The sequence below is a fragment of the Nyctibius grandis genome, chromosome 6, assembly GCF_013368605.1.
Source record: "Nyctibius grandis isolate bNycGra1 chromosome 6, bNycGra1.pri, whole genome shotgun sequence".
In the NCBI taxonomy this organism is placed as follows: Eukaryota; Metazoa; Chordata; class Aves; order Nyctibiiformes; family Nyctibiidae; genus Nyctibius; species Nyctibius grandis.
Genome location: NC_090663.1, coordinates 86,424,606 through 86,439,494, shown reverse-complemented (window position 1 = coordinate 86,439,494; position 14,889 = coordinate 86,424,606). Strand labels below are relative to the sequence as shown.

Here is a 14,889-nt window from a genome sequence, read left to right as displayed (position 1 = left end):
TGCATTAACCCGGAGTTGTTAGCAGTTTCACTGCTTTGCTGATGTAGCTGAGAAAAAGCCAACACCCTGTACAGGTTATTACAAAGTCAGACGGAATTTATTACCCTCCAGCAATTAAAAAAAGGCAGAAGACAACGTCTAGACATTCTCTTGTTATTTGAGGGGCAGCAAAGCTTTGTATAATTCACATAGGTAAAGTAATAAAAACTTAACCTTCAGATCTTTGCAGTCCAAAGGAAGGACAGAAACTGGAAACATCAACTTCCTGCAGCCTGCCCCAGTAAACTACTGGTATTGCAGAGACCGACATAGTTACAGCCACACACATATCTGTAATGATTTAAATTAGCTGTTTACATAATGATGTTACTTGATTGTTTTGACAAAAACAAGGAAGCTGGCTAAGCTTTCCACAAACCAAGTCACAAGTGGAACAATTCCCTCGGCACTGCATTTCTAGGACAACGCTGTTGTAAAAAAAGGGAAAAAAAAAAAGAAAAAATGTACAATAGTACATATAGTTTTATAGTAAACCGGTATCTGAACAGATTCAGTTCTCCTTCTTTTATTAAAGCATATACAGCTTCATAAAATATAAACCTTCCAAAGGTCAAGTTCAAAAGCTTAGAGGAGGCTTTGCTAATTCTAAAGATAACAGCCAAAATACCATTGCTGCTACAAGATATGTGTTTTATTTTACCTTAACAGTTTTAGCCTTGGAAGGTGAACATGAACTCGAGTAACATGTTCGTGTGAGCCCAGCAGCATCCACCACGTCAGCTGAAGACTCCTCCTCTGATGGGAATGCTCTCGTTCAACCCATGTTCTATAAGTTTGATGTCCTCCAAGTCATCCTTTATAATGCTAATTAGGTGACTCAGGCCTTCTTGCTGCTGCTTCAGATGCTGCAGATAGTTTAAAAAAACAGCATAAGCATAGTTCAACTTCACAGATTTTAAGAAATAATTCTCAAAGGTGCCATGTCCACTGGCCTTGGCACATAGAAAAGCCTGGCATAATTTATTTGGAAGAAGGAAAACCAGCATTTTCTGCACTAATAGCCTAGCTGCATAGAGTGGGTTTGTACACCACCTCGATGCACTGTCCCTGAGAACAATAAAAAGGACTTCATCATCACACAGTTACAAAAACATGACATTCTAGCTACATCTCCCAAGTTAGTGCATAGCTGACTTAAATTACGAAGTTCAAAGAGTATCCCAGGATTCCACCCAGAAATACTTACTTGCTTGATTTCCCTTAAGAGGTCTGCATCTATGTAATAGCGCTCTTCAGCCCGCACTGCTCCAAAGTGGTTTTGCATCCTGATTTGGGACATGAGCTCATTTAGTCTGCCCTAGAAAGAGAAATAGGCTTAAATCACATGCAACTCATTGACTTCTGTCAGAGCTCCAGCATGCACCACTCCTCCAGTCACCAGGGCAGGAAGCATTGCTGCTCATTCCATTTTTCTTTTTTTTTTGGAAGACATGCAAAGGGCAAGCAACTCTAACACTTCTAAGAACTCAAAAATACTTAAATATCTATCAGTCATGCAGCAAAGAGCTTGATGCTACAACCCAGTAACGCTGCTGGACTTCTCTTCTGAAAGCTTTCCACAACAAGTATGTATCTATCTGCATGGTTTGGAAAACTTACAGTCTTTTGTGAGGCAAAACCAGAGTTGTTGGCAAAGTTCTACCAACTGCTCACCTTGAACTGCGTAGGCGCGTTCAGTTCACACTGAATTGTATCTAACTGCACACGAAGCTGCTCTTCCTCTGCTTGAATGGCGTAACCACTCTTCCTTTGGATCTCCTGCTTTATTAACACCTACAAAAGAAGCCTTTGAGGTTTATTAGAGAAGACTTTGCCCACCTCTTTCCCCACTAGCCCATCTACATGTCTTTCCACCCTTCCTCCAGCACATCTCTCATCAGATTTGTTCTGTTGTTTAGTCTGCTGCTGAGACCTCAGGCCAGTCCCAGAGCTTCTGAGTAAGTGAAAGAGAAGGTTCCTGAAGCTTTCCCTGACAGCTCTGCCTGTTACATAAAGCAATACCATTTAGATGAAGTCAGAACTTCATTTTCCACACTGGCCACGCACAAGCCTGCACAGGTCATCCTGCCCCCTCTCAGTTTGCCTTCTGGCACTAGACTGTGTGTCAGAATCAGTTATTTAGACTACCCATGTTACCTGTAATGTTCTGTGAGAAAGCGCCATCAGTTTCCTTTTGTACTGTGCAATTTTTGCCATAGTTGTTGTTTGGTTTTTCTGCAGCTCGCTGATATCTTCTGATATTATCTGCAGAGGAGATGGAGTCAGTTGGAAGTCATGAGTTTCTGATAACAGAACACATCAGTCCTGATTTGAAACCAGGAGTTTCAAAAGAGTACTCGGTCCAGCACCTTAGAGTCCTCACCAAAGATGCTTTCAGAAAGCTTTTCGCTAGACCTCTACTGTTCTGGTTGCTATTTATTATCATCTGGAACTGGGATTTTCAGAAGCCATCATAAAACTGGGCGCCCAAATTAGAGTCCGTGCCAGTGCAACTTAATTTAGCTGGTTTAAATTAGCCTATAACAACACAGCAAGCTTGAACCTGAAAAAAACTAAAGCCAAAACACACTGCTTGGTTTTTGGCCAAGAGATATAATTAAGGAATGTATTAAGAAGTAGTGATAAAGAGTCCAAGGCCCATGCACACGGTTCCAGCTTCAGTTTTCAACACACAAGAGGCACGGGTGGAGGCTTATTTAATAGCACATCCTTCGACAACAGCAAGCAGTCATGATAAAGGTGAGAAACCTTACATCTAATCGAGTTTGATGCTGTTTGGTCATCTGATCTTGGACCTTCAATCTTCTCAGCAGTTCCTTGAAACCCACCATTGGCACAGGAATAAGCCTACAAGAATACAAAGATCTCTTACAACACATTTTTATATTAGACACATGGTATGGATTAATAATTATGAATATAATCTAAAGTTACAGATTATCTTGGCCTATTATAAATTAAGATAATATATAAACATATCTTGTTTTGCTAAGTTCTATAGTCCTCACTATTCCTACAACCTGATCCTTTTTCATGAAGAAATCAGCCTAAGTTATCTGTAACTACTGGAGGGTACAAGGGTACGTCACTTTCAGCTGCAGGAATAAAGAGAAAAAACCATAATGGTTGCAAAAAAAAAGCCACAGTAACTAGTCCATATAATGAAGGACACCACAACTCGAAGTAATGCAAGTAGGGCTCTTTATCCTGACAACCCTTAAGTGCCCAAAGGGGTAAAGGGATTAGACAGGCATTTCTAGTAATCCTCACTGCTTCAAATGAGATCAGCACTTGACAAAGTTGTTCTCTAATGAGTTTCTTACAAGTTACCTGAAGGGTAATACACAATATTATGTATTTCTCCCCTTTCCAAGTCTTTTTGTAATAGTTGGACAGACTATTAGACTTACTTGTCAGGATCAGGATTATCAACTTTGGCTTGTTCCCATATAATAGGATCAACACCTTAAAAAAAAACAAACAAGTTTGTAGTATGGATAGATCTGAACAGATGATATCACATCTTACAGCTGTTAAGCAGGAAAAATACTAGGAAATACACAAACCCTATGAATTATGCTAACCTGAATGACTGTTACACAACTTAAGGTTAATTAAATAAGGATAGTTCCTAACAGTCTGGGTCCTGGACTGTAGCAAAAGGCTGTGAAGCACTTGGACTGGTTTGAAAGCATGGAAAAGGAGAAACCCACAGGTGATCAAGTAGGACAATCCATACTTCAAGGGGGAAAATTCCTGTTGTTTCTGCTGTATGCTACACTTGGCTCATCTTTCCTCTTCAAGTTGCTTATTGTATTTAAAAAAAAAAAATCACTAATTAAGTGATCAAAGTACCAAACCAGTTGGCAAAATAATCCCAGTAGGAATGATCACAGTTCCTACCAGGATTTGTCTAAGGATTTTATCAGTTAACAGAAGAGTTGCTTGTTTTGCCATGAAAGGCTTCACCGGGTAAATATGTAAAATAAAAGCAGCCAAACTGCACATGTACATCAATATCGTGATTCAAGTTATTGCATTCTCCAAACCTCACTGCAAATCAGATCAGTGTATAAAATGCACATACCGAGGTATGCTTGGAAAAAAGCAAGACAACACTGATTGATAGGGAAGCAACTGACTTTCTGACCAGAGGCAGACAAGCAAAAAAAGAAAAGAAAAAAGTGCTGGTAATTTAATGATTTCAGACCAGCTTAAATGGGAGAGCACAACAGTCAGCTACCGTAACACTCTTCACTGCACAACACTCCAGGTCATTCCTCATAAAACATATTACTTTTATATCAAAACTCATCTCTCGAGGTGTGACTGCTTCTCTAGATCTCAGCATTAACACGGCTTCTGGCACATCTTACTGCTTGACCAGCCAGCCTACAAACTCAGCTTCCTTCTCAGTCATGGACTAACGAGCTGCACCCAACCACTGTTACACAGGCCTTATGATACACCTCCAACATTAAAGAAAGCCAACTTGCTTGTGCACAGAGCAACTACTCCCTGATGCTGCAGCAGCTGGAAGATACTGCTGCTTGTCTCTGATTTTTCTGCCAGAGCACGCCAAGTTCTTTTTGCAATCCAGATATCACCTTTGCTGTGTTTTCAAACACTATGGTCTCATTGAACATGCTACATATTGTCTGCTGGAAACCACAGGCTGCTTTCCCTGACCCACTGCAGGGAGTTCACTGCAAGTACTACAGGGGATACTGCACAGACACAGAGAGTAAGCTACAATTATCCTATGAAATGGCATGAACAGCATTTAACTACTCTAAAACAAGGCTGTATACATACTATCTGCGGCCACATATACAGGCTAAGCCTGGGCAGCCCCACACTACCTACCGGCCGGAGGGTTCTGCAGGAGCTGTTTGACTTGTGCTGGGGAAAGCTCTGTTCTGGCCATGGAGAGGCTGACCCCCAGCTGCTGCAGGGACGACTTTATGTTGGCTTGTTCAAAGTGGGCATAGAGGGTCGTTGCGGGAACTCTCCTCGATGTGCCGTTGGGCGAGCGCTCCACAACGTAAATGATCACTTCTGTCCTGAGCAAGACAAAACGTGCACTGTCAGAAAAAGCTCAGAAGCCTATAGAAACAAACACAGTGAAGAACAACCCTAAATCACAGTAACCACTTCTCCCAGCTGACTATTAACTTCCTTTGGCTAACTGAGATATAAAGTACCAGTAAATCTAGGGTTTAACACAGCAAGGCAGAAAGAGGAAAGCTGTAAATACCCTACCAAATTACCTTCTCCCTCCCTGCTTTTAACAACTGTATTATATGGTCATACTACTATTACACTAAGAATAACCTAAAACCTTTCATCTTTAAAACAGAATGAACAAACTGTGGGGAAGTGAGAAGCAGAAACGTCAGCGTGCTGAAGTACTTCAGGCAGACTAGCCTGAGGCCCTCAAACAAGTCAGAGCAGACAGCACTCTGACATAACATACGTAGAACGAGCCAGCTCAACCAGCCTTGGAACAGCTTGCCCATTGAAACAAACATTTGTGATATGAAACACTGCAAAGACCCTATTACTATACACCCCAATGCCCTTCCACCTTATGTGTGACCAAGTGGAGAATACCTCATAGCTCCTAAAATACTAAGTATTTATCCCACTGTCATGCTTAGCATCCTCATCTCCAGTTTGTGGAGAAGCCTATTTCCTGACCTGAGCTGAGGTCCTCAGCTCTGCACTCCAGCAAAAGCAAGTAACATACACAGGAAAGATACTGGACTTTTAATGCCTTAAGAAAAAGCAACACAAAGGAATGAGAGACACAAAATCAAACTCAGGACGAACAGATCTAAAATGAAGGAGAAAGGGAGACAGAGTAGACTAAGCACCAACCCTTTACAACATGCAATACTGGATAAAAACTGCATAAAGTTCACATACTGGTCATCCGGCATCGTTTTAACACCTTCTACGTTGACAGTGAGGGTCTGGTTTCCTCCCAGAATTTTGTGTAGTGATTCCACGAGCTGCTGCTGCTGGCTTCGAATATCTATTTCTTTTCTGTTAAAGACCAAGACCACGAGGCCATCTTCATCTTTGTTGTTGGGCATTAAACTGTAACCCACAGCCTGCAAACGAGCAAACAAAAACTGAGGATATATTACTTAGTAAAGCCTTTCTATGGGGCATGAAGGGGAGGGGCTAAACCCCTCAATTTTTAGAGCAATTGGTTCAAAATTCAAGTTACAACATACTCAGAGACGCAGAAACACAAAATCAATCCCCCTTTAAAATGTTCTCTCACAAGGCAACCAGTAGAGTAGCTTTTGAAACAGTTCAGATTTTTACAAAAAGTTTTTAAGTATCTGTTCCCCACCTGAAAAATAAAAAGCTATGGATTGCGAGATGCCAGCTCAGCAGGGTATTTATGCTACTTCAGAGCTGATAACCATCAGGAACATTTTACAAATCGACACTTTTTCTAAGTTGCAAAAGGAACCAGAGGACTAGACTTTAATACAGAAAAATTACTAGAGTTCCAGAAGAGTTTTACAACACTACATTTCCAAATGTCTGAATGAAAACCAGTTACTGACACAACCCAATTGAAAGATAAGCCAACCATAAATCCTTACGGATTTCTAAGCGTTTCCTACTGTAGATCCAGTGTAAACTCCACATGACCGGTAAGAAAGACCTAAACTGTTAACTCACTGTAAGCAAAAGCAGAGCGGCAGTTTTTGCCTCATCTTGTCGATGAACTGTCGCACCAACATACCACTAGTGACATGCTGGACTTAAAAATCAGGTGCTTTTTGAGGCCCTGACACTGCATGTGGGTGACTTGCACCTTTCTCCTTGTGCAAGTTCAGCTGAAGAGAGAAACGAGTTGGGGATGTGCCCAAGAGCCTGGTCTTTGTCAGCAGAGGGTAAATCCCCGCGATGGTGAGCCCCGCAGAATCAGCCTTCTTCGGCTGGGCCATGCTGTCATGGAGCACAACAGTGACAGCTAGGGAAGAATTCGGCTCTGTAAGGACAGAGTCTGAGGGAAACCTCATCTTTTTAAGGAACGAGACTTCTAAGTTACTGGTATTACACCTGTCTTTGACTTAAGCTACTCTGTTCCTTCTGAGGCCTCAAAGGGAAAACACACATCAAAAAACCCCAAACGAACCTCCAAACAATCACCTACTGCTTTTTAAGCGCATCCCTTTCACCCTCATAGTTGTGAAAGAGGCCCACACTGCGGGGAAAGACTTGCCAGTCCATGGAAGACTAAATGTCATTATGTGCAAAGAAGTACTAAGACCACATATACATGACTCCTCTGGCAATTGTGTTTTAAAAAAATAAATAATATTTCACAATTTTTTAATGAAATGAAGTATTTTCAAACATAGATTTTGTACTTTGTTTACTTCACATACCTTAGAAGCACACTTTTCTTGGTTCTGCGTGCTTCCCATTTGTTCTAGAGCTGGAAGTGTGTACAAGGGCATTCCTTGAACACCTGTGAAACCCTCGGGGTAACGCTTCATTCTTATCAGATGTCTGATGCTTACAGAGGCAATAATGATGCTTTGCTCCGATACCTGTGCTACCAACTTCTCCACTAGTTTTCTTAGGCACCCACCACTGCTAGCATACATCAAACTTCTCAGTAATTCACTTAGAGTATGTTAATTCATAATAGCATTACTAATAATCAAGTCACAGGGACAAAAGTAAACCCAGTACGTGGCATTGGCTAACTTGAAAGGAAAACTTATCCTCTTGGTAAATGAAACTCTAAAATAACTAATTTTGCATCACCCATCTTATACTTTGCAATTTTTCACAGCCCAGAAAACTCTAAAGCCATTTCAGGCAACAACTTACAAGAAAGTAAGCTTTCAGGTGCATTATCAACAAAATATTCAAGGCAACACCTAAAAAGGTAACGCAGCTGAAGCCCAACATTTGTTATGCAGGCACTCAGTTGCTGCCAAGATTTTTTAAAAATGTCATGATGTGCATAATCAGAACGAGTCTTAATTAGGTATTAACCTACATTCAGGTTAGAAAGTTTGCACTTCAAAGAATCAGCTTGGGAAAGGAGCGTATCACCGTGCCTGACCCAAATCCACTTTCAAGTCTGAAGCTTAGCAAGAAAGTCAGCATGCTCAAGATTTGTGGAGGATGAAGAGCTACATGTTCTTTGTCGACATGAGAAGCAAGACCTGGAACTGCTGATGGTATCATACAAGGAATGGTGTCAGCTTTAGCACTGCAAGGATAAAGGCAGAAGAAAGCTGAAGGCTGGTGTAATTAAAATGCTATGCACGGGCCAGGTTCATAGAGGGTTTTTCTAACGTAGGCAAAGTGATGAAGAAAGACCCTGAAGTTCCTATTCCAGATGTTAACAGGCATCAGAACTGTGTACACTACCTGGAAAAATACTGTTTCAGAACACTCTTAACAGCCACAAAATCTGATTTAACACTCACAAGACACTCAGACACTCAGCAAGCAGAGTAACTGCTGCAGAACTGTTTGTGGGCAGCTGAACAATTCCATACCTTAAACCTGCAAAAGGGGTTTTCCTGCGTGAACTCCACCGGAGCGATGTTATTGTTGAAGTAACCTTTGCCTGTTCCCCAGAAGGCCTGAAGCTGGTTCCATTTCGCCAAAATAGCATCTCTCTCATCTCCTAAGAGTGTCGGAGCCGAGAGGGCACTGGCTGTATTGATGAGCTGGTTCGACTGGGCAGGGGTCTGAGCAGGCTGGCTGAACAAGCCGCCTCCCAATGCTGGGTTGGATGAAGAAAAACAAAGGAACTCCTTTAGCAACCAAGACAGACTTGCTTGCTAACACGTACCATCCGCATATCATTATATCATGTCTTTTCACATTTTGAGAAGCAAAATAAATGCACAGAATAAATCAATATCAGATAATGTTTTTTAGATGTGTCTTTTTACACCCAATCTTCATCAGCAACAGAAGTTCCTGAATGCTAAGTTAGAAGAAAAGATTTTTACTTTTTTCTTTAAATGAGACATCTCTATTGACCCATGTCATCACCCGGCACCTTCAATACCTAAATCTGAAGGGCAGATTTGTTATTATAAATTCAGCGGACTCAGAGCCTGCAGCTGGTCGTTATGCAACTCACATTTAAACTAAACTCAACACTCTTTTCCTCCCCTTTCTAGTAATGCTATGACCGCCAACATCATTGCTGTAACTGCTATTTCTACCACTGCCAAACCAAAGGGGTGAATATTGTTGTCAGAAACTCAAGGGTGAAGCTCAGAAACTCAAGGGTGAAGCTCAGAAACTTGCTTGAGCTCTGGTTTAAGAAAAAGGCAAGGGCTGCAAAAGGGCATTTCAAAAGCCAAATTTCTGAGAAGTCTCCATCAATCAAGAGATTAACTCTAACAGCCTCCTTTTATAATACAATTCTGCCCCACTACCTGTGCGTCTGTTGCAGCCTTATGCTTTTGTTGCTAAGGAAGGGGTAAATCAGGAGAATGCCATACTTACTGGTCTGTTGCTGCTGGGTACCAAAGCCTCCAAAGCCTAGCCCGGTTCCCAGTCCACTACCCAAGCCAGTTCCAGTTCCTGTGCCAAAACTAGTACCAAATCCAAAGCCTTTGTTCTGGGTAGCACCAAAGAGTCCTGGGGAAACAGGCAAAGAATTACTGAGAAAAAGAGAATAGTACCTGTGAAATGCAAAACATGACTGCGAAGGGCTGAAGCCCCACTGTTCATTCTAAAGCAAATACTTTCAGACTTGTGCTCTCTTACCGCTGGTGCCTGTATTGGTGGGAGCAGAAAAACTAAATGCTGGTGCCGCAGTGGTGGTAGTTGTCCCAAATCCTCCAAATGCACCTAATGAACAAAGTTTGCAAGTCAGGCAGAGGGCACATTGTGAGTGAGTGGCAGCTGTGCATAACATGACAATAAACTGCACGCTTCAACGGGTGTTATGAGATGTTGACAGATGGATGTATTATGTTACAAGCATGTAGTTCACACTGATCATGGGTCTTGAGTTCATTGTCCGAGGAAATGAGAGAGAAAACATGAACCAGGAAGCCAATACATCTATGGTGTGTCAAGAAAGCAAATAAAAAAGCAGCAGCTAACTAATATCCTGTTCCTTTACCAGCAGGATGTGCTTTCCCTAGCGACAGACACAACTAATAACAGTATTTCTTAGATTCACTCTCAGGAATACTTCTAGCCAATGTTGTTGCTAAGCGTTTAATAAACGATCTGATGTCTTGTGAGCTTTTTCAACAGTCCTAACCTCTTAAGAGCAAAAATAGAAACAAATCAAGCAAAGCCTGAGGCCTGGGTGCACACAACTGCTGTGCCTACATGGGAATGCTTTCATAACAATGATTTCTTTCCACAGACAGGTAAAATTCTACAAGGTATTTTTCTTTAAGCCTAGTTTCCCTATCGTTCTCCCCATTAAATCTCATTTTGAGGTTCAACCACTGTCAGAGGAAGAAGGATGCAAAAGCAATCAGCATTCCACAGATTTTCAGGAAAACCAGTCACTGGCTAGCAAGCAAAGACCTAAGCAATGGCCTGAGCTCCACCGTGCCAGAGAAAGCCCCAAGAAACCCATGTGCCCCCTTAGAAGAGGTGCCCCGATACAGGATGGCTGAGCCAAGCCAAGTGCTACCGGCCCAGAGAGCCTCCCAGCGCGTGAGGCTGCCCAGGGGCTGGGCATCACCGCACCATCTCTTTGCTACGGTGGTCCCAGTGCACCACTGGCCCAAGGTGCAGCCTGCGGACACCTGACTAGCCCTGGAGAACCAAGAGTCTCTGTTTCAAACTGGTTTTACGTGCATTCAAATGAAGAAAGACAGTCTGCTACAAAGGACTTGTCAAAAAGATGCTGCCACTGCTAACTCACATGCCAACAGCAAAAAAAAAAGTCTCTTTAGATCTACTACGCTTACTGTCCTCTAGTATACATACAAAATAAAAAGCTTAAACCAGAGCTGACATGCAATCACGTTTTATTTTCATTCAACAAACATCTTAATGCGAGTGGATACAAGAAGTTGTTCCCTGTAACACTCAAGTTTCAGTCCTACCAGCAAGCGGGAGTACCAGCAGATGACACGATTTTTAGGCAGATTTGTACTCACAGCAATTTAGTCGTCCTGTCTTGAAAAAGGGTCTAAGAGTGCAAACTGCTAAACAAAATTAAGTATCCCAGTTCCCCTCCGAGTGGTTTGAATTCAGCTAAAGAAATACAGCCCAATAGCGTTCATACCAAATAAAAACATCAGATCCCTCGAGTGCACAAAACAGGTAAGAGTATGCTAATACAGGGAGCAATGACACCGTGGAATGAATGTAATTCCTATACGAGCAGCGGCAACGAGACCCCGTGGGCTAATTCTACATGAGTAAAAGCATTAGAAATCCACAGAGTTAAGCGTTTTTATGTGAAATGGAAAAGATTTAACTTGAAATTATATCAGCTAATCGCTCAGAACCGATGGATCTACACGGGGCTGTGAATGGTTTTATTAATCGATACCCAGCGCACACATCATGGAGAAGATCCTCCCACAAGTGCAGAGAATCTCCTAACGAGAGCTGGGATGTGTGCTATTTCGGGGTGCAGAACGGCGTTTCGGAAACAGATCACAGCGAGGGCTGTTCATTTTGTGCTGGTCGTATAAAATTTGTTTCTCCACAGAAACTACTGAGGTGTAGTGCGTTCATGACAGCTAACGGAAGGCCGATGAGGAGACACAGGGGAAGATGAAAAACATGACTGCAGCAGTCCAAGAATCTCATGTTGGGAAACGTGGCGTTAGGGACCCGCTCTACAATTATTCATGATCGCCTGGATCAGAGCTTTTATCTCCAGTCTTCACTGGGTAGGAACATTAGGACTAAATACACATTCTCAGTTAGGAATTTAATTCTTGGACCCCTGCTATTAACATTTATTAGAGAACAAGTATTTATGCATTATCTACCTGCACTTGCCAGACTGTTACCAAAATTGAATGGTGGAGTTGAGGTAGTGGAAACACCGAAATTCCCAATATTAAAATTCACTGCAGGATTAGCAGTTAATCCGAAACCCCCAAAATTAAACCCACTGGCAGTGGAGTTTGTAGTTTCAAGCCCACCAAATCCTGACAAGCGGGAAGCAGAAAAAGAGCAAGGTAACATTAGTTCTAAGTAAAAGGTAGGTTCAGGAAAGAAAAGCTAAAATGTTTTTCCATCACCACGGACAAGACAGGCATAGTTAAAAACAAGAGTAAGACACTAACTGGCATTAAACATTTATTGAACACAAGGAGGATAGTTAAAAGCTTTCTGTTTAACACACTCTCCCTACATCACTGCTGTAAGCATGTTATTTTTCAAGTACACAGCATATAAAGCAGCTAACATTTTCCCCATCTTACTTCAAAGCTATACATGAAAATATCCATGTGATTACACATTCCCGTTAAGAATATTTTTTAACTGCCTAAGACTGCTCGATAGAGCTGCATCTGTACTAGCATAACTGACAGTAGCATAATTATTTCATAAGCTATCCGGAAGGCAAGAACAAACCATCTTCATGCTAATATCATACCCACAAAAGACAACTCCAGCAGCTGAGGCACCATGTGTGCCTCAAATACTCCCAGGAGGACTTATTCAAGTCATATTCACAAAATCTGTCCACTCCAGTGCTTGACTGGTGCCTTACCTGATGCATCCAGGCTTTTCAGCGCTAAGAAAAGCGGGCTAATACAGCGGCTCCCCAATTCCCTCCCCAGGAGTAGCTGGGAATGGGTTCATGCTAGACAGACAGGCAGACAACGGGAAGTCCTGGGGTACGATCCCAGAATTCCCTCTAATACTGGTCTGCGAGGACAATAAACCTTGTAACAGTGCACAAGCACTACAAGATTATCTTTTACTTTAAGATGGGGCCAGAAAGTCTGTGTCTAAAACAGCCAGCGTCAGAGTGAAAGCCCACACAGTATAGCCCAGGCTAACTGCAGTGAAGATGAGCCCTGCCCAAAGGACTTATTCAGTGTCTACTCTAAGAGCCAACAAAGAATTATTTTACTAAGTAAAAGTGAGGAAGGCTCTGGCTTACATTTCACCAAGACTGACAGTCAATTGACAGCAGCACAACAACAAGAGGGAAAAAGTCTTTCTTCCTTTACAAGTAAGACTGTCTTTTACACTGCTCAAAAATTAACTTTTAAGAGCATCTCATCCACAAAGGAACACTACTGAAATCAAAAGCGCTGATCCGACCGACCTGACAGCATTAACCAGGTACCACCGCGCACCACCACATCACAAGCGCCCTAAGAGCGACCGACTCTTCCTTCGCCAGGATCAGGCCCTGGACGCCTCCCGACACGGACCCGCCACCACTGCGCAGGAGGAAGAAAAAACCCGAACAAAACGCGGCCGGTACGGTGGGGACAGCGTTTGACAGAGAGCGGGCGGGAGAAAGACGCGGGGGAGCTCGCTCGCATCTCACCGGCTCCGCCGAGAAGAGGCGACAGGAGACGGCCACACCCGGCCCTGTCAAAGCCCCGCCGAGGACAGCTCCGCACGGCCGTGTCCACCGCGCTCCGGACTCAACGGGGACCGGCGGGGACCTGGCCGCCACCGCTGAGGGGCCGCGGAGGGCACTGAGGGGGGCACGCGCGTCCCGCCGCCGCTGAGGGGCCGCCAATGGCGCTGAGGGGGGCACGCGCGTCCCGCCGCCGCTGAGGGGCTGCGCACGGCGCTGAGGGGGGGACGCGCGTCCCGCCGCCGCTGAGGGGCTGCGCACGGCGCTGAGGGGGGCACGCGCGTCCCGCCGCCGCTGAGGGGTTGCGCACGGCGCTGAGGGGGGCACGCGCGCCCCGCCACCGCTGAGGGGCTGCGCACGGCGCTGAGGGGGGAGCGCGCGCCCCGCCACCGCTGAGGGGCTGCGCACGGCACTGAGGGGGCCACGCGCGTCCCGCCACTGCTGAGGGGCCGCGGATCGCGCTGAGGGGGGGCACGCGCGCCCCGCGAGCGCTGAGGGCTGCGCGCACAGGACCGTTAGGGCTCCTCCTCCTCCCCCCTCCCGCCCGGCTCCGGCCGCTGCCCGGGACCCTCCGCGCTCACCGGTCGGGTTGGCGGCACCGGCGCCCGCCGTCGCCCCGAAGTTAAAGGCCATGAGTTGCTGGTTGGCGGGGCCGCGGCGAGGCGCGTGCAGCCCCGGCGGGTCCGGCCAGAAACAAACCGCTGCCGCTTCCGGCCGCTGCCGCCAAGCGCTTCCGGGTGACGCGGCCGCCAGGGAGGCGCCCAGCAGTGTCGCAAACGGCGAGCGCCGCGGGCTGTACCACTATGGTGGGCGGGGGGGGGGGCGAGCGCATTGCAGCGATTTAGGAAGGAAAATAAAAGCGCAGCATCACGTTAAGAGAAATATAAACAGCAAGAGCTGACTGAGAGAGCGGAAAAGCTTCCGCAAACCAACAGCTGTGAAGGGCAGAGCCCCCGGCAGGGGTAAGGGGGCAGAGCACCCCCACGGCAAGGGCGCGGTGGGCGGGTGGCACCGCGGCCAGCGCTGCCGGGAGAGGCCTGCAGCTCCGGGAGCTCCGGCCCTGGCTGAGCCTCGTCAGCCCCAGCAGTTTTCCCCTCTCCCCTTCCTGACACCAGTAATTCGGGGTCAGGCTTTGCCCCTGTAGGGCTTGGCACGCAGCTGGGAAATAAAATCCACCAGGCTTTCCCTGCGCTACAGGTTCTTTCCAGCAATCAGCCGGGGAAAGACACACATAGCACAAAAGCGGTGAGGTGGCTGTACCTCACATCTGGCATCCAGACCGTGGC

At 45.1% G+C, this 14,889-nt stretch overlaps 1 protein-coding gene across 1 annotated transcript; it reads right to left on the bottom strand.

Annotated features, from left to right (window-relative positions):
• Positions 1 to 75: 75 nt before the first annotated feature.
• On the bottom strand, positions 76 to 14,317 carry NUP54 (nucleoporin 54). Its single transcript, XM_068403375.1, has 12 exons — positions 14,185 to 14,317; positions 9,838 to 9,921; positions 9,574 to 9,708; positions 8,607 to 8,836; positions 5,989 to 6,176; positions 4,927 to 5,123; positions 3,471 to 3,525; positions 2,814 to 2,907; positions 2,197 to 2,304; positions 1,714 to 1,833; positions 1,247 to 1,357; positions 76 to 905 (listed from the first exon to the last, which is right to left on the bottom strand). The coding sequence occupies exons 1-12, from the start codon at positions 14,234 to 14,236 to the stop codon at positions 777 to 779; spliced, it is 1,503 nt and encodes a 500-aa protein (XP_068259476.1). The 5' UTR covers positions 14,237 to 14,317; the 3' UTR covers positions 76 to 776.
• Between the last annotated feature and the right edge of the window lie 572 nt (positions 14,318 to 14,889).